We start from the raw sequence: 20,311 nt of genomic DNA on the forward strand, positions 1-20,311 counted from the left end.
AAGGGCAAGAGATACCAACATCTCACATTCAAGGAATGAAATAAAGCATGGTGTTAGCAGTTCATGCTCACAAATACAACCAATGACACCTTGGCACAGGCTCAGATGAGGGCCCTGTCTGACTTGCTGCGTCCCGATCGATCCGACCTGCCTGCGGATGCCGTCTGCCAAGCAGACACCTGCGGTGGAAAAGGCAGGGGGCCATCTTGGTCAGCTGGCAACCACGAGGGAATCTCCACTGGAGGGACATCTAGGGACCTCCAGACCGACTCCAGATCCGCAGGCGAGCACACCGTGAGCAGTTTCCCATTCCTGGACACCGATAACCCGAAAGGATACAGCCACCGGAACGGGGTCGACGTCTTGCGAAGAACATCAAGGAGAGGCTTGAACAAGCGCCGCTTAGCCAAGGTAGAAGGCGCAAGATCCTGGAACATCTGTATCGGCACGTTGTCATACTCCAGCACTTCCATCTCTCTTTGCCTTTTTAGGAGAGCTGCGGTATCTACGTAGCTCAATAGGCCGCAAATTACGTCGCGTGGCGGATCTTGTGGTTTAGGCCTAGGGCGCAGCGCCCTGTGTATGCGCTCCACCACTATCCCCTCCGCTCTATCAGGCCCAAGCATCGTGGTAAACAGTTCTCGCGCCACTTTCGGCAAGGCCTCCGCCGCCATCGATTCAGGTAGGCCGCGAATGTGTATGTTGCGCCGGCGACTTCGGTTCTCCTGATCTTCCAATTTCAGGAAGGCGTCGTTCAATAGGGCCTTGTGAGACGCAAGCACCTCTGCCGCTTTACCTTCATAGGTCAGTATGGCTTCTTGCATGCTTTCCAGCGTGACCACTCTCTGGCCGAGATGTTTGATATCATCCTTAATGTCCGAGTCTTGCTTGAGAGGCGTAAGGGCAGATTCAAGAACCCGGCGAAGGGTCCGTTCCGACAGAGGCGGATCTCTAGGCCTCCTGTCTGAAATATCAGAGCCGCTGCCCGCATCCGATAGTTCTCCTGCGTCGGAGTCTGGAGCAGTAGACGCCGCCATATTGGCGCCTTTCAGTGCGGCAGCTCTTGGCGTCTTTCGTAGGAATTTCTCCATCTCTGGTTGTTTAGGGTGCCGTGGGGTCAACTCTGAACTTCCTCTGGTCTTATCCTTGCCAGATCTCCCCATAATGAGGCAAATCACAAGCTTATATAGGGCAAATGAGCCGGAATGCTGGAGGAGCTCAAGCTCGTGCGGCCATTCAGCAGCGTGGCTCGGCTCCGCCCCCTCTATAGTAGTTATATTCTTGTACATAAGAGAAGTATTATAGTAGTTATATTCTTGTACATAGCAGGCAGTATTATAGTAGTTATATTCTTGTACATAGCAGGCAGTATTATAGTAGTTATATTCTTGTACATAGCAGGCAGTATTATAGCAGTTATATTCTTGTACATAGGAGCAGTATTATAGTAGTTATATTCTTGTACATAGGAGCAGTATTATAGTAGTTATATTCTTGTACATAGGAGCAGTATTATAGTAGTTATATTCTTGTACATAGGAGCAGTATTATAGTAGTTATATTCTTGTACATAGCAGGCAGTATTATAGTAGTTATATTCGTGTACATAGGAGCAGTATTATAGTAGTTATATTCTTTGTCAATTGTCTTTTTATTGAAAAGCATCAAGAAAAGCATAACATACAATGATGTATACATCCAGATTCTTGCAAACTATCATATCCGCAAATGACAAATGCATAGACATTATGCTTAAGACATATGAAAAGCATCAAGAAAAGCACAGCATACAGTGATGTATATGTCAAGATTGTTGCGAACAATCGTATCCGCAATTGACATATGCAAAGACATATAAAAGGTGCATTTTCCATGTCAAGGTCAGGAAATATTGGCAATTGACAATCAAAGTATAACCTGAGGTAGGTAAGGTCAACATAAACTAATAAGGGGGGGGGGGGATACAAAATGTCCCTAGAACTGGACAGATACGGTCCAGGCAGTTGAGGTGCATGTGATGGATCCAAAGAGAGGAAGATGGTTGGCTTCTTCCTTTCCTGCTAATGTGTCTGTCACGACTATGAGGCTATCATAAGGTTGTTATCTGCTAAAAAACCCTAAGATGCTGAAGTACCATTCACTCGCCTATACTCAACCCATGGGGCCCATAACTTCTTATGTTTCTCGTGTGTCCTAAGTTCCCACCCTGCCAGTTCTTCCATACGGTGTATATGATCTAGTTTGTTTAACCATTGAGAGACTGTAGGGGGGTCTTCACTCAGCCACTTTTGGGGGATGAGTAAGCGTGCAGCTTGAATCAGGTGTGTAGGAAGCTTGTTCTTTGATGGCAAAAGGTCCTTTGTTGGGAGCCATAAAAGGACCAGTTGAGGGGATAATGTCAGTTTAATGTTTAGAATTTCGTTAATGATCCGGGAGACGTTATCCCAGTATCCTCTTATTTTAGGACAGGACCAGAAAATGTGAAGAAGAGTGCCACCCTCCTCTCCACATCTCCAGCACCTGTCGTGGTCACTCAAGCCACTAAGAAATAGTTGTTTGGGGGTAAGGTACCACTGCGTGAGAACCTTATATGAATGTTCCTGGATCTTCACACAGCGGGAGAAGCCATGCGAGTGAGCGTGCATGCGGAGAATATCCGTCTCTGAGAAAGTGGTCTGAAGGTCGTTGGCCCAGGTGTGAACATATTGTGGGGTTATGCGGCGCTGAGGCGTATTCAAGGCCGTATATATGTTAGATATCAATTTGCGTTGAGGGGAGGGGGAGCTCGCTAACTTCTCGAACCATGTCGAGGTCAGTACACATGGTTTCTGGGTGAGTAGCTGTTTCCCAGCAGCTGTTATAGATATGAGGTCTAGGAAGTTAGCTGCCTTCCAAATCAGACTGAGTGGGTGTTGTTCCGGTAGGGTGCCGCGTACTTTCCCTATAAAATCGGCTGCGGAAAAACTTCTGAATCTGTGCCAGATCTGTGAGACCTGAGTACCTGAAGATTGGATAGTGTGTGGTATAAGGTCTGCTGGCATCGCACCGGGAGGGTTCTGTAGGAGCCCGTGAGCCTTATTGAGCTGTTTAATGACCAAACTGGTGCCCTTTAGGAGCACGTAGGAGTGCAGTGATGCATTGGATTGACCCCATAAAGCTGCTTTTTGCTGTTGGGTAAGCTGCACTAGTTCCAATTCCGTGCCCAATGTGTGATAGGCAGGGGAGTGGAGCTGCAACCACCTCTTCAGGTGTATGGCCCTGTAGTATGTTTGGACATCTGGCAGTGCTATACCTCCATGACCACGCCCCAGTACAAGCCTCTGGTGAGGAGCCCTAGCCTTCTTCCCACCCCACAAGTAAGTCGCAAATAGCCTACGGAGCTTTGTAAAGTACGAGTTAGGTAGGAATATTGGCAACATCTGTAGTATATACATAATTTTTGGAAGGACAAACGCTTTTAAGATATTTTTCCTTCCCATCCAAGAGGAATAGGGGAGGCGTAGTGATTGAAGCAGTTTTTGGACCTCTGTTAATAGGGGAGCATAATTGAGCCGAAATAGATCGTCCGTGGACGCGGAGATCTTAACCCCCAGATAGGAAACACATGTGGGTTGCCATTTGAAGGGCGTAGTGGTTTTTAAAATGGCTATAGAGCTCGCCGGGGCAGTAATATTTAAAGCTTCTGACTTGGAATAATTCATTTTGTAGTTCGATAGCCTACCATACTCCTCAAATAGCTTCAGAAGATGCGGGAAGGCCTCGACCGGGTTGGAGACCATGATCAGTAAATCGTCGGCATAAGCCACATTAATATATTCTGCACCGTTATCTCCTGTTTTCACCCCCCGAATATCCACATGCTCCCTAATAGCCTGAAGGAGAGTCTCCATGACCAGTATATACAAGGCGGGAGATAGGGGGCAGCCCTGACGCGTCCCATTACAGATGGGGAAGGACGGAGACAATGTACCGTTGACCCTGATTTTTGCGCTCGGGCCTTTATATAGGGACATGACAGCTTCCTGAAATCTTGTCGGGATTCCAAACCTCGACATTGTCCTTCTCATGAAATCCCAGCTCACCCGGTCGAAGGCCTTCTCCGCATCAACACTAAGAAGCGCTAAAGGGAGATTTTTCTTCTTGGCCCACTGTATTGCAGTGATCAGTCTACAGGAATTGTGGTTCCCTTCCCTCCCAGGAACAAAGCCAGATTGGTCGGGGTGAATGAGTTTGGGGAGCAGGCGACTCAGCCGTGTTGCTAGTAGTTTGGCCCAAATTTTTATATCTACGTTAAGTAGTGAGATTGGCCTATAGCTACCGCAGAGAAGGGGATCTTTCCCAGGCTTTGGGAGTATGGTGACTGTGGCCTCCAGAGATTGCTTATGTAGGGTTTCCCTGTTCAGGAGTGCATTGCACCACGTTACTAGATGTGGGATCAATATATCTGGGAATTTTTTATAATAGCCCACCGGGAATCCATCCGGGCCGGGGCATTTGCTCATGGCATAGAGGTTAGCAGGGTTTTTACTTCGAGTTCAGTGACCGGCTCTAATAAGGTATCACCTTCTTGTGGAGATATCTGGGGTAAACTAAGGCCTCTCAGAAACAAGTCTGTTGCTTCTTGTAATGAAGGGTCTGGGTGGTCTGGGTCCGATAGGCCATAAAGTTGTTTGTAGAATTCCTGGAATTCCTCCGCAATATCAGCTGTTTTATGCAGCATACTACCATTTCTGGATTTGATGTTGGGAATAAACATGGAATCTCTCTTTTGTTTCGTGAGGGAAGATGTTAACTTAGATCCCTTGTCCCCATGGGAATAATGTTTATATTGGGCGTATTGGTAGGCTTTAGCGTTTTGGATGTTTAAATGGTCTTTTAGCTGCGATCGCAGCTTGTTCAGTTCTGTCTGAACTTTTATTGCTTTAGACCGTTTATGGACCGCTTCTTTGTCTGCTATCTGAACCAAGAGATCATGAATGATCTTTTGCTTCTCTTTCTTGACTCTGCTGCCTAAGGCTATTAATTCTCCCCGGATAACCACCTTATGTGTCTCCCAAAGTGTCGTCTGGGGCATGCCGGGTGTTGCATTTACTACAAAGAAGTCCCTTAATTTTTGTCCTAGGATCAAGGTATCTGCTTGTCTATCCAATAACGTCTCGTTTAGACGCCACTGTCTGACTGAGGCTGGTAAGCTGGAGAATCTAAGGGCAGCGGAGACTGGGGCGTGGTCAGAGACGGTCACAACACCTATGTCTGCCGAGTCCACCATATCTACAGCGTTGCTGGACAATAATATGTAATCTAACCGCTTATGCGATTTATGCGGTGCAGAGAAAAAAGTAAAATCCCTAGTATCTGGGTGGGCCAGTCGCCAGACATCTAGCAGGTTCATATCTGAAATGTATCTGTTTATACATCCTAAAGCTGACTGGGTTAACTGGGAGGAACCATCAGAGGCATCAATGATGGGATTCAACGTAACATTGAGGTCTCCCCCAATCAACCTAATCCCCTCAGCGAATAGCTCCAGTTTACTCAGAGTGATCTTGATCCAGCGTTTCTGACCACGGTTAGGGCTGTATAAACTGGCAAGCGTAACCTTTTGTGTACCAATGAGGCCCTTCACGAATATGAAGCGGCCCTCAGGGTCCGTCAGCTTAGATATCAATGTAAATGGTACTCTCTTAGAAATAGCAATACCCACCCCTCTCTTTGCCTTTTCAAAAGCACTAAAATACCAGTGCTGGAAGTATATAGTAGTTATATTCTTGTACATAGGAGCAGTATTATAGTAGTTATATTCTTGTACATAGGAGCAGTATTATAGTAGTTATATTCTTGTATATAGGAGGCAGTATTATAGTAGTTATATTCTTGTACATAGAAGCAGTATTATAGTAGTTATATTCTTGTACATAGGAGGCAGTATTATAGTAGTTATATTCTTGTACATAGGAGCAGTATTATAGTAGTTATATTCTTGTACATAGGAGCAGTATTATAGTAGTTATATTCTTGTACATAGGAGCAGTATTATAGTAGTTATATTCTTGTACATAGGAGGCGGTATTATAGCAGTTATATTCTTGTACATAGGAGCAGTATTATAGTAGTTATATTCTTGTACATAGGAGCAGTATTATAGTAGTTATATTCTTGTACATATGAGCAGTATTATAGTAGTTATATTCTTGTACATAGGAGGCAGTATTATAGTAGTTATATTCTTGTACATAGAAGCAGTATTATAGTAGTTATATTCTTGTACATAGGAGGCGGTATTATAGCAGTTATATTCTTGTACATAGGAGCAGTATTATAGTAGTTATATTCTTGTACATATGAGCAGTATTATAGTAGTTATATTCTTGTACATAGGAGGCAGTATTATAGTAGTTATATTCTTGTACATAGAAGCAGTATTATAGTAGTTATATTCTTGTACATAGGAGGCAGTATTATAGTAGTTATATTCTTGTACATAGAAGCAGTATTATAGTAGTTATATTCTTGTACATAGGAGGCAGTATTATAGTAGTTACATTCTTGTACATAGGAGGCAGTATTATAGTAGTTATATTATTGTACATAGGAGGCAATATTATAGTAGATATATTCTTGTACATAGGAGGCAGTATTATAGTAGTTATATTCTTGTACATAGGAGCAGTATTATAGTAGTTATATTCTTGTACATAGGAGGCAGTATTATAGTAGTTATATTCTTGTACATAGGAGGCAGTATTATAGTAGTTATATTCTTGTACATAGGAGCAGTATTATAGTAGTTATATTCTTGTACATAGGAGCAGTATTATAGTAGTTATATTCTTGTACATAGGAGGCTTCTTGTATATAGAAGGCATCATATTTTTAAATTTGATTTATAATAATGACGACACAAGGTACATAATTTCATACAGAAATGTTTATTTATATCTCTATCTATACATTAGTTCTGTACAGGCCGCTGGGTTTTAAACTCTACACACAATTTACAAGAAGTCAGACGGTAAGTGAATATACAGATTGTTAGGCCAACATGTATCTGTCACTTTCTCAATGTTCTGTGTAACGTCCAGTCGGGGAGCCCGATGCTTACATGGAAGCTTTATCAACAGTAAAATAAATGAGAGAATAACGAGAGGGTCATTTCTAAAAAGGTTAGAAGATACAAGCAACGTCACAAGTTCCCACGGCTGCATCTTCACATTATGTTGTGCTATTAGGATGGATATTTTATATGGATATTTGTCAGCAGAGGAGGGGAGTGTGAGCAGGGGAAGATCTCCATATATCTGGACATTTCTAGATATATTTTTGAAGTTCTATAATAGCTTAAAAAAGTGTAAAAAAGAGCAATAATACCTTACTGATCCCCGCCATTCCCATTCTGACACTTTCCTGTTCACCTGTCGATCTCTACGTCCTGGTTCTTCTTGATAGGAGGTCCAGAAAGGGTAGGAGCAGTGGGTTTTTTTTGTTCGTTTTTTTGTCATTGTGCCCTTGAAAAAAATCCCTTCCATACAACCAGTAGTTTTCCAGGTTTAGAAAAACATGGCTAACCTTGGACAACCTTATTAGGTGCTCATGACAATATTAAGCCTATATAACAGACAATGTTTGCCCGCGTGTTGCAAGGATGATCCTCATTATATAGTCTTTGTTGTACTGATAAAACCACTGCTTCTGATAATCACAGTGTGACCTCCCCCTCCTGATCTGTTCTGTCAGCTCTGGAGCTGGAAACAAATATAGTGGCAAGGAACATGACAGATTTCACAGAAGGGAAATGACCCTGCTTCTGAGAGAAATGCATCTAGCTGTGCACCTAAAAAGGGGAAGAAGTCGGCTAAAAAGACATTAGGGAAGCCCAAAAAAGCACAGCCATTATGCAAACTTTTTGTTTGAAAACTCAGGTCCATTTTAAAGTGGATCTCTTAGCAATGTGATTCACTTAAATGGGGGCAGTATTGCAGTATTTATGGCCACCACACAATGTATGACGCTGTGCTGTTAGGGTGCCCGTTCCAGACTGCAGCAGCTCGTTTAAACAGCTGATCGGCGGGAAGCCAGGAATAGTACGTGGTGGAAAACCTCTTTCATTTTGTAGTTTTATTTAAAAGTGGTCACTAAACGGGGGAAAATTGTTTTTCACTGGGACATGGAGTCTCTGTGACATCATTATTGATGTCTCGGGTTCCCTAGCAGTTCTGTATTGAAGGCCACCATTAAATGTTTTTTTTACTATAATTCAGCATGAAAAACTAGTGACGTTTGTTATTTATTTACAATGAATGAGGAGATCTCTGGATCCATGTGAGGTACAGGGCTGGTTCTGGCTTTGTTAGAAAGAGATTGTCATGGACTATGTGATGTCTGATTTTCATTCCTGTTTTTAAATCATTCATGGGATTACCCATTTAAGGAATATGAAGCTTAAAGGCTATGAGCACCTTTTTTTTATCACATTTTACTAATTTTGGGGCTAAAAAGATTTTTTTTCATTTGGTCTTTATTAAACATTTTCCACTCCACGCACAAGCGGGCAGAATGTGAATTAGCGGGCTTCAGGCTTAAGGACCATGCCATTAGGAGTTACTATGTCTTTACAGTGACATAAGCTTAGTTCCCGAAACACAAAAGGGGGGGGGGGTCAGCACATCCCAATACGCAGGTGCACGCTGCTTGTGGCTGCAAATATACATCTGACAAACACATGGTGCAACAGCACTCTACAAACCAAAAGTAGAGTACAAAAGTATATTACATTGCAAATGCTATGCTAATAACTTAGAGATGCTTAGCAAATACATTTTGTAAAAAATCATTTGAGCCCGTCTGCCGCACGCCAAGGCGACCTCTATAAGACGGGTCCTAACACTAAAGCTCACCTGTTGGGTGCCATAACAGCGACCATGAATCCAGGAAGTGCAGGTCCCACATGCCTGCTGGGCCCCCTTGATTTATGTCTATGTGGAGCCAAAATGGCCTTCATTGAATCCAGGGGCTACAAGTACCAGCATGCATGCTGAGCAGACTATGTACTCAATCTAATTAAAATCAGCCTGTGAGGCATGTGGGACCTGCACTTCCTGGATTTCATGGTCGCTGTTATGGCACCCAACAGGTGAGCTTTAGTGTTAGGACCCGTCTTATAGAGATCGCCTTGGCGTTCGACAGACGGGCTCAAATGATTTTGTACAAAATGTATTTGCTAAGCATCTCTAAGTTATTAGCATAGCATTTGCAATGTAATATACTTTTGTACTCTACTTTTGGTTTGTAGAGTGCTGTTGCACCATGTGTTTGTCAGATATAAGCTTAGTTCCCCTTATACAAAGGTGCAAATCCTCTGCATAGTTCCTACAAGACAAAATTCTAGCTGCCTGCAGCCGACACTAGAGGGAGCTCTGTTGTGTGCACTGCACTGGAAGTCTGTTTCCATGCAAGCCTATAGGAGCTTCGATGTCAATGTCACAGAGACATAAGCTGCAGAGCAGATACTTGTTGTGAATCGTCTAGTAAGGGCGAAGGTCACATGGGCAAATGGAGCTTCCAATTCTACAGTTTTCAAATGGGGCAACAATAAATAAAAAAAAATCGTTTTTTAAGGAGAGCCTGGATATTAGTGGGGAACATCAATATCCTAATAGGGCATATGACGAAGGGTTTTCATTTATGGTAGAGTCCAATTAAAAACTAAATGAGGACTGTTTGGTCCGGAGGTTCTCACCCTGGAGATACAGATTCTGTTGTGCTTGTTTACATGGAGTATGTACATGTGTGAATTGTGGACAAAAGGGAAAACAAACTCCTCCCTGTAGCTTTTGACCCTGTGGTCAGTTTTTGGGATATGTTCACACAGCCTTTCTCTTCATTTGCTAAAATCCATAGCAAAAAAAATCTCCTAACATATCTGTCTAAGGATTTAAATGGGATTCTGTATAAACTACGGCAAAAGGTTTTTCCACACGCGGAAAGAAGGAGCACGTTCATTTTTGATGCAGTTACTGGGAGGTATGGCAGCAGGTGTCTGCATGGGGATTAGCCCTAAATCTGTGGTCGGATCCACAACAAGCAAATTGGAGGGTCTCGGATTCTAAGACACTGAACAGCCATGTCTCCTGACTCCACCAGAAACTTGTCGGGGAACGGTCAAGAGGTCTCCATACACATAGAAGTTGACTGAAATCACAGGTTTTTGTGGGAGTGGCCAACAATATTATTTCATACGTATGGCCAGCTGGTCCCACATGTTGTCCCAGCTCAATAATTTGGTGGCATCATCTGTCCAACTCATGCGCACACAGGTTCCTTGACAGCAGATGTGGGGGGAAAGAAGGATGGAGCATGTTGGATTTAAACACAAGAGCGGAGCTACTGCAAGAGATACTGGGCAGCAGGATGTTCCCCTCTCCCCCACTGATAACACATGCACATCGAACTGAACAGGAATGTGTACGGGGAATTTGGGAAGAACAGATGTCGGCCAACAGCTATCGAATGTGAATGGCCACCTTTAATGAAAAACATGCAATGTCAGAAGTAGAGGAGGCAGAGCAGAGTCAATAGCTTATCAACATCTCTAGATCTATTCTAGGGTAGCCAAATAAAAAATTGCTTTCCCAGGCTGCCATTGTAGTGCCCGACTTAGGCTGTAGGGGGAGTAGTGGGAAACCAGATTCTGAAACAGGGTATTCCACCTTTAGATATTTTCTGACAATTCATATAGACCTCACTGCCCCATCCTGGGCATCAACCGATGTGGCAAATTGCTACCAATTTAATAATTAGATTTTGGGTCACATGGAGTAAACATGTTAATGATCAGTCCTGCATGTACAGATCCACAGACAGTACTCCCCAAGTCCTACGGAAAGAAGCTGCAGTACTACTTATGACCCCTAGAGGTTGCTGCCTCCAATCTATGTGCTTTTCCATTCAAACCATAGAGTTTGTATAATATCTCTTTTGTAGACTATTCTAGGGCACAATTCATAGACACATACTGCAAATATGTTTATAAGGATATCGATCCGTCCACGCCCGGGATGGACATACAACCAATCACATGTGAGGTCAGAACATATTGGCCATCAGTGGTTCTATAGAGAACGTATGAGTAAAGATCTGTCTATAAGGCTATGTTTATGAGCTCTAGGGCTACGTTTGCACAAGTAAATAAAGGGTAAGTATAAATCAGTCTACAGGACGGTGAGCACCAGTACAGATTAGTCTACAGACAGTATACGACAGCGACGGTACGTACAGATCAGTCTATGACGAAGTCTCAGGGTCACTGTACCTTCTGGTTAGCTGGAAACTGCCCGTTTTTTAGTCACAGTCAGCCCCCTAGGCCCCAAGGGTGTGACCTCTGCCAAAGTCTCCTAATGCATATACCTGCCCATATTCAGCTTATTATATACTTACTAACAAGGCCGACTCAACGAGTATTCCAAATGTCTTTGTTTTATATTCACTGTAACAGTATGGTTCCTACGTTGTAATAGCACGCGCCCGTTATCCCCATAATGCATATTTTCAGACTTCAACCCCCTAGCGATACTTCATTTCAGGCTTTAGTTTCCACGTGCTCAAAGTCATGTGATAACCAACCTGCACGCACGTGGCCACTCACACAATGGCGGTCAGAAATGATGCATTACGGGACACCACTAAACACATAAGAATAAGGGATTTACGAAGGGTTTCCATCCTACAATTTTCAAGTCTAATCATCTTTGGTCTTCTACAGGAGGTCAGCAATGTAAAAATATGTGGTGGCTGGAGTTTTTACCTTCCAATTAGATTACCGCTGTTATATGTTACCCAAAATTTGGAACTTCATTCAGTTTTTTTGTTACTTAACCCCAGCATGCAAAGTGCTTTTCAGAATTCAGTATCAAACCATTATGGGCCAGAGTGTATAAAAAATACAATGAGAGGAAGACGCAAGTAAACCCCATCTGAGCGTCAACATCTTAGATCCATTATGACCTCTCCACAGAACTGCAACTTTCGATTCGAAATTTGCAGAACTGACTCAGAAATTGACTTCTTCAATGAAACTATTAGTAACTGAGTTTATAAAGTGTAAGGGAAAACACCACCTCACTTTTCTGGCCATAAAGTCTTCCACGTGAGCTTTCTACGCTCTACCAGCCTCTGATGGGACTTCTGGTGGCCGAGTAGACTGGTCTTCTGGCGAAAGCTCTTTCCACATTCAAAGCAAACGAAGGGCTTCTCCCCAGTATGAGTTCTTTGGTGGACAGTAAGATGAGAGTTAACACTGAAGGTTTTGTGGCACACAGGACACTGATAGGGTCTTTCTCCAGTGTGTGTCCTCAGATGGACCTTTAGATGGTAGGATTTAGTAAACCTCTTGCCACACACCTGACATCCGTAGGGACGCTCTCCTGTGTGCGTCCTCTGATGGACCTTCAGGTGTGCGCTCTTGTGAAAACGTTTCTCGCAAACAAGGCACTTGTATGGCCTCTCCCCTGTGTGGATTCTCTGGTGGATTTTCAGTTTGTAAGAGTTAGAAAAGCCCTTCCCACAGTCTCCGCAAATATATGGTGCTGGCAAGCTTCTGATAACAGGTTTTGGATGTGGTGGGATGATGTATTCTTCTGCTTCATTCTCTGGTGGCCCCCATGTCCTATGAACCGTCTGGTGTAAGAGAAGAGTCTCGCTTTCGGTGAAGCTCTGTTGACACTCGGAGCACTGGAATGGACGAGCTTGTGTTGGGCTCGATTGGTCTATGAAGTCATAAGCACATTCCGATATGGGCTGACCTATCCGAAATATGGACTGGCACTTCCTGGGACGAGGGAGTCGGATTGGTGATGGGCTGTCCCATTCTTCAGGAGACCCATTTTCCAGTGTAAACTCATTAGGTCGAAAGTCCGTCAGACGTTCCTCAGCTGGACTTCTGATGAAACCATCATCTGTGGAGACAAAACCAAGACTGATATTGCTTTTTTCCGGAGTTGTCAAGACTGAAGACCTATTTCCAGGTAAGTCACTATGATAATAAGCATGTTTTAGTGTCAGTTACTCAATGTTCTTATTATACAAGGAAGAGTGCAACACAAACATTACGTCCTTCTTGATAAAGGCAAAGGACGATCACATGGCTGGATTAGGGCCATTTTACATGGTACGACAAGAGAAAGATTCATCCCCAATCAACGCCTACTAGTTAGCTCCATTTACATGCAGTAACGATAGCTGCTGCAGGAAGATGATCGTTACTACGATTATTCATCCCCATAGTTTCATTGTTGGTCGGCAGCACATCCCTGTTTACACAGGACTCACCAGCACATTTACAAGGCTAATTTATTGGGGATGAGTCTTGTGCAAATGTTTCTTCCAGATAATTGGCCTGATCCTCGGCCTTTTGAAAAGGGCCTTTACTGACACCTATCCAAAGTCAGTTGATCCCTCTATGACAATCTGTTGTGAAGGCCATACCAGTTGAAACCAAGCTCTTCATGTAAAATTTTACTCCTAATAATCTGTAATGACGGCTTTAATAATACATTTTATTATTGTCACTATTATCATCATCAACACATTGTCTAGGTCCTCCCAGGAGAAGAGATGAGAGATTGCACAGGTTGGTTCCTGCGTGGACTGACCTTCATGCTGCCCGCCGCTCAGGATCTCATTGTGATCTGTCTCGTGCACATTCAGCCAGAAGGGCTCGGTGCTCCCGTCTATAGTGACGGATATTCCTGTTCCTATGACTTCATCCCCTGGGAGGTGGAGACAAAAGAAAGGACTCATTGTCCATTACCTTGAGGCTTTGCAGCCAACCGCAAATTCCCTGATCATGCTGAAAGTCCTCTGTGATAAATGGAGGCCTCTACTGTCTGTTGGATGATTTTATGCAAATTGTGTGTGATTTTTATGTCATGGTTTGCTTTGTAGCCAGTGTATAAGTGCGGTTTGTGTTACCGTGTGTCTGCTATAAGCGTGCCTGCTTGCAAGTAGGGCGCTGTTGGGATTTTTATCAGCCCTTACAATGTGATAGATTGTGGCAGTGTGTTTGGGGTGCATGGAAGGCTGTGTTGGGGTGTGATTTAGGCTAATTTTGTAGCTTGAGAGTAGGGGGTATGCAAGATTGAGTACGTGAAATAAACTAAGCCTTGGCATTTGCACCCAGGTCACGTGACAGGGCGTACCCGTCTATGACATCCTCCATACTACCCTCACACCGGTAAAATGAAGTAACAGCCACTGTGGATCCATGAGATGGCTCTAGATGAAGTTCTTCAACCCTTTCAATGACTCAATCTGATCGAAGTTAGGGTTGAGATTACATAGTATGGAATAAATAATAGGGTTAAGGTTCCCACAAGTACCCATCTACACGTATATGACAGAGGTAGGTCAGAGGGTAACACAGATAGGGAGCATGACCAAACCAGACTATAGGGTCAGGGTGCTCAGACATATGTGTTGTACCTTTGATCTAGGTCTCAGCTCAAGGACCCACTTCCAGTAGCTTACCTGACATTTTGTCTCCAGACAGAGATTCAGGGTCAGGACAGGCTTCAAACACCAGCTCATCGGGTTTAATCCGCAGGAAAATGTCCGGCTTTACAATGGGAACCTCTGAATGAACACAGAACAGTAAAGACTGTCCAAAAATGTAACGGTTACTAATAGACAGTGACCCTGACGGCTCAAGTCTCACCACCACTGTATGTAGCATCTTCTGTCCTCCTATGTCTTCATGGTGGTATATGTATAGCGCTACCCAAATTTAGGTGTAAAGCTTCAGCGACAATTATGCATCTGCCCAACTGGACTTCTGCACTGAAAAAGCTTAATGGATGTATGTGTTTCCTGGTTTAACAGGGTTTTCTGCATTCAGGAGTCTTAAAGGGGTTATCCAAGATGTTTTTACTGAAAGCCTATCCTCAGGATAGGCCATCAATATCTGATTGCCATGTGTTCAACATCCTGTACCCCGACCAATCTGCTTTTTCAGTGTAGTCAGCGCTGGAACTACACAGTTCCACCCTATTGTGTAGTGGACGGAGGTGGTGACCGTAATGCTATTCCCACTGAAGTGAATGGGATCAGTGCTGCAGTAACAAGCTCCATCCACTGCACTTTGACTTCAGCCACTGGAGCTACCAACAAACAGCTGATTGGTGGGGGTCCGTTATGTCGAAAATAGGTCATTGATATTAAAATAATGGATAAACCCTTTTGACATTGGGTATTGTCTCCTTCCGTGTCCATGGTCGTACACTATTTCCTACCGTCATGTGCGTCCATGTACATTGATTCCTGCTCTCATGTCAGTCCATAGTATTACACTGATTTCTACCCCCAGATGTGCCCATGGTTGTACAGTTTCCTACCCTCATGGTGTACAGTGTAACTTGGAATTCATGTGCCTCCACCAAATTGTTTCCACAGCTGTATAATGTCTCCTACACCCAAGAGTCCTGAACTCAAATATTGTTCCTCAATGACTAGTGCTTTCTGCACTCAAGCATCTCCGCCGTCCAACACTAACATGCCTCGGCGGTAGTATAAGTTCTCCTGTACGCGTGTCTCCATGGCCGTAAAGACTCCTACACTCAAGGGCCTCCATGGGTTTAGAGATTCTCCCTCATTCAAATATCTTGAGAGGTTGTATATTCTGAACACAAGAGTTTCCATAGTACGATGTCTCCTACACCGGCATGTCCTCAGAGTCTCCAGTACTCAGCTGTGTCAGTGGTTGTCTTGTCTCTGGTGAGCCTGGATGACTGCCTACTATAAGATGTGTCCCACCCTGAAAGTTACTTCATCAACTTCCTGATAAATATCGCTCTCTACGTTGTCTGTTATAATGTCCTCTCTTGGGATATTAAGCCTTCGATTTCAGGGTTATGGGAGAAGAATGAAGGCTAAAGCTACAAGTGAAACTCGAAAAATTAGAATATCATGCAAAAGATATTGTGAAAAGGTTCAATATTCTAGGCTCAAAGTGTCACAGTCTAGTCAGCTAATTAATCCATACCCCCTGAGCAAAGGGTACCTGAGATTGTGACTTTGGGGTTTTCATAAGCTGTAAGCCATAATCATCCAAATTATTACAAATAAAGACTTGAAATATCTCGCTTTGCATGTAATGAGTCTATCTCATATATTAGTTTTACCTTTTAAGTTGCATTACTGAAATAAATGAACTTTGCACGATATTCTAAGTTTTCGAGTTTCACCTGTACTTCAGCCACCAGTCGTGTCCCTTCATTATAATACCCTTACCTGAGGCGGCAGGACTCTCCCACACTACAGGGTGCTCCAGCTTCTGAGGAGCAGAAATGTCATCCTCCACCACCTCCCGGATCCATAGCGAGATGTCTGAGTTAAAAACAGGGGCACCTGCGAGAAAAGCATCATCATTACCAAGCTGGTGACTACCAAGCTTGCTCCTCAGTCTACTGAACCCTTCCATATACTTACCTGCTGTCAGTATATTTTTTTGCTCCTTTGACTTCTCACCAGTTGGCGATACTCCCTTTATTTCATCTACTCGCAGCAGTTGTTCAGGGTTCAGGATGGTGTAGCCTATCGGAAAATATAGTCACATATACGTGCGTACCTTATACACAGTTGAATCACATTATTTTGACCACCAGCTAATAAACAGAGTAACCACCATGTTCAGCACGGACAGCCGATAGACCGGCTGGGAATGACTTAATAAGATCCTGGTAGGTTGTCACTGGTATCTGGAGCCATGCTAAGTGCACCCCACAGCTGCTGGAGGGGGCATGGGGCGGGGGATCCACAGAGAGAAGACGACCATCAAGGTGGTCCCACTTATGCTCATCTGCGTTCAATTAGGGAGCCAAGGTAGTACTTGGAAGTCTTGGTCATGTTCTTCCTACCAATGTCATACATTTCTAGCTGTGTGACATGTCACACTGTCTTGCTGGAAGATCCCATCCACCCCAGGGGAGACAATCATTTTGTAAGGATCTACGTGATCTGCAAGGATGTATTCATAACCAAATCAGTTGAGAGAGTCTTCCACATGGATGAGTGGCCCTGAGAATGTCAGGAAAACCTCCCCCAGACCATAACACTGCCACTACCACCACCAGCTTGTGCTCTTCCAGCATTGGCTGCAGGGTATTCCCTCTCTGATATTTCTCTCCTGACACATCAAGGTCCATCCGTTTGATGAAGTAGAAAACGGGACTCATCGGAGGAGACAACCCTTAAAGGGTAACTGTCATGTTTTCATAAAAAAAATAATATCAATTTTAGCAGATGTTTCTGCTGCAGAACCATTATTCATAAAGCAATCTTTAGTTTCTTTACATACCACTATTTTTCTTGAGTTTTTCCCTTAGTTACGGCTATTTAAACATTTACAATATGAGGACCTTCTCAAGATGGCTCCTCTGCCAGTTCTCTGAGGCCAAAACTGCTTTCCATCAGCTCTCTGCCAGCCAATCAGATTGGATTACTGAGAGACACGCCTCCTCACTCTGAATCCTAATTCAGGCATGCAATGTGAAGGACCGCCCCTCCGTCTGTCTTCCTAGCTGGAGACAGACAAGCCATAGCAACTGTCTTTTAAGAGAGCAGTGGAAAGGGACAGAGGACATTAATGAAAGCTGTTATTATATGGTAATTACTGATCTTTTTACAATCATTGACAGACTAACTCAGGTATACATGCCTAGCTCTAATAAACTGGCAAATAAAAAAATATATGACAGTTACCCTTTAACCGATGAGCAGAGGTCCGATTCTGATACTGCCGATGTAGCTTCGTTAGCAGAAGTTCAGTGACCGTCCATCTGCTCCGGAGCCCCACACACAGTAGGTTCTCTGGACTGTTTTGTTAGACACACATCTGGTGCCCCCTGGTTCACTTTAGTGGTGAGCTGGTCCACTGTATGGTGTCTGTCCGTCCGTCCTCCTGCACCTTCGTAGCCAGCGTTCACCTCTGACATCAATGACACGTGGTGCTCCACAGTTTCCATGTTGCTTATTCACAATGCTGCCATTTATCCGCGCACCATACACATTTACCACAGCAGCAGAGAACAGTTCACGCTGCGCAATATCAGAAATACTGCACCTGGAGCCCAAAATCGCCCCATCATTTACCCATGACAGCAATGAGGGATATCTGTGCAGACAGCCTATCATACACCTTATATACCCACCGAGCCTGCTCAGCACACCTTATATACCCACCGAGCCGGCTCAGCACACCTTATATACCCACCGAGCCGGCTCAGCACACCTTATATACCCACCGAGCCTGCTCAGCACACCTTATATACCCACCGAGCCGGCTCAGCACACCTTATATACCCACCGAGCTAGCTCCGCACACCTTATATACCCACCGAGCCGGCTCAGCACACCTTATATACCCACCGAGCCTGCTCAGCACACCTTATATACCCACCGAGCCGACTCAGCACAAAGGACTTCCTTCATGAACTACTGCTGCTGATGTAGGAAGTGGTCAGAATAATGGGACTCGACTGTGTACTACAGACAGTACAGTATACGGGAATACAGGCAGCAAATTTACGCTCAAGTGCACGCACTTCGGCTTAGACGATGAACTGCATTCTGGGAGATGTAGTGTTTTCTTCAACATACAGCTGAATATGCATCCTTCACATTGCATGTTCTTCTAAAGCAGGCCACACATTCGAGACCGCGATCGGCCACACTGCAGCCGATCAGTCGTTTGTGGGATCGTCCCTACTAGCGATCCCGCCTGCAATATGCCAGAGAAAACTGGCCAACCAGGGAGTCCATTTAAAAAATTTTTTTTTAAACGACTCCCTGGTTCTTGACAATGGCAAATGATCGGCTCATCATGCCATAAACATGTAGTTTCTGCCAACAACAAACTACATTTTCCAGCATGGCCTATTACATTTTTGGCAGACAAGAGCCTGCCATTGGCCACTGCGAACGATTGGCCATTCCGGCCTACTTTTATCTCATGTGTATGACCAGCATTAGATCTAGAGAAATAAGACCTGAGGTTGTGCATCCTGAGAGTTAGGAGAAAAGCAGCAGAATAGTGAATATCGCTAGGAGTGTGACAGCAGTATAAAGCATGTGGTAACTTGTGATGGAGAAGAATTTAGTAGTCTACGGGAGGACGCGGCTGGACTTGTAAAGGAGTCTTCTCACCCATCGACAGCAGAGTAGTGTGGATCTCCCGCATCACATTCTTGTACAGCTCCTTCTGCCAGTCCTCCAACACCCCCCACTCCTCAGCGGAAAAACAAGCCGACACATCATGGAAGGTCAACAGGGCCTACAAGATGAGGAAGGGAAAAGAGACACAATCCAAGAGACTGATACCACATGAGATTGCATGAGACCGATACCACATAAGGCTGACACATTAGGTGAGAGTGACCTCATGTGAGGCTGACATCGTGTGAGACTGACACCACTTGAGGTTGATACCGCGTGAGATTGATATACTGTGAGGCTGACACCACACGAGACTGACAACACCTGAGGCTGACTCCATAAGAGACTGACACCACTTAAGGATGACACCACGTGAGACTCACACAACATGAGGCTGACATCACGTCAGACTGACACCACATTGGACTGATACCACTTGAAGCTGACACCACATGAAACTGATACCACATGAGATTGATACTACATAAAACTACCACATGAAACTGCCACCATGTGAGACTGCCCCCACACTAGTCTGCCACCATTTCACTCTCATCCTTCATAAGTCTCCTATTAATTAACCCACAGAGAATGAAACTTCTTGAAAGGAGATTTTGGGAATGTGTTATTTTCTTACCCGCACTGAGACCTCATGAGGAAGGATGGCAGCTTCCATGGCACAGAAACCGGGATCAGCCGAGTCCGACATGTGAACCGTGGTTCTAAGGCTTTAAAACAAATAGAACGGATGAACAGAGTGGCACATGTCTACATATACAGATGAATTACTGTATAATGCGCTACAACATTATAATAGACATTGTGCTTCATGGTCCTGCTTACATAGCTTATGGGTTTGCTAAAACATATTAATATAGACAATCTTCTTTGAGTTGAACACAACATCTATTGTTTTTAGTATTGTACACCAGTATATACCACAGGGCAGTGAATACTGAATACTGTACACAATACTGGATACCAGTGACTGGTTGTTGTACGTGGTTCCACACCACAATTGGTTTGGCCACACTGGGGTGCCGAGTCTAAGAAATCTGCCCGTTCTTCACCTTTAATCCTCACACGGAGGTTTGGACTTTCCTGGTTCTCA

The 20,311-nt window shown here is 44.1% G+C and overlaps 1 protein-coding gene across 6 annotated transcripts in view; it reads right to left on the reverse strand.

Annotated features, from left to right (window-relative positions):
• Positions 1 to 9,290: 9,290 nt before the first annotated feature.
• The window catches only part of LOC122933848 (zinc finger protein 664-like), a 34,617-nt gene continuing 23,596 nt past the window's right edge, over positions 9,291 to 20,311 (reverse strand). For 3 of the 6 annotated variants that reach the window (XM_044288922.1, XM_044288923.1, XM_044288924.1), the window contains 7 exons: positions 19,838 to 19,928; positions 19,192 to 19,318; positions 16,477 to 16,581; positions 16,279 to 16,395; positions 14,521 to 14,625; positions 13,647 to 13,763; positions 9,291 to 12,950 (listed from right to left, as the gene is read on the reverse strand). In XM_044288922.1, the coding sequence (XP_044144857.1) occupies positions 12,115 to 12,950; positions 13,647 to 13,763; positions 14,521 to 14,625; positions 16,279 to 16,395; positions 16,477 to 16,581; positions 19,192 to 19,318; positions 19,838 to 19,909 (1,479 nt within the window). In that variant the 5' untranslated portion in view covers positions 19,910 to 19,928 and the 3' untranslated portion in view covers positions 9,291 to 12,114. The remainder of the gene's footprint in view (positions 12,951 to 13,646; positions 13,764 to 14,520; positions 14,626 to 16,278; positions 16,396 to 16,476; positions 16,582 to 19,191; positions 19,319 to 19,837; positions 19,929 to 20,311) is intronic. The other 3 variants (XM_044288927.1, XM_044288926.1, XM_044288928.1) reach the window with 3 other exon arrangements.

The sequence above is a fragment of the Bufo gargarizans genome, chromosome 4 (genome assembly GCF_014858855.1).
Source record: "Bufo gargarizans isolate SCDJY-AF-19 chromosome 4, ASM1485885v1, whole genome shotgun sequence".
NCBI classification, from domain to species: domain Eukaryota; kingdom Metazoa; phylum Chordata; class Amphibia; order Anura; family Bufonidae; genus Bufo; species Bufo gargarizans.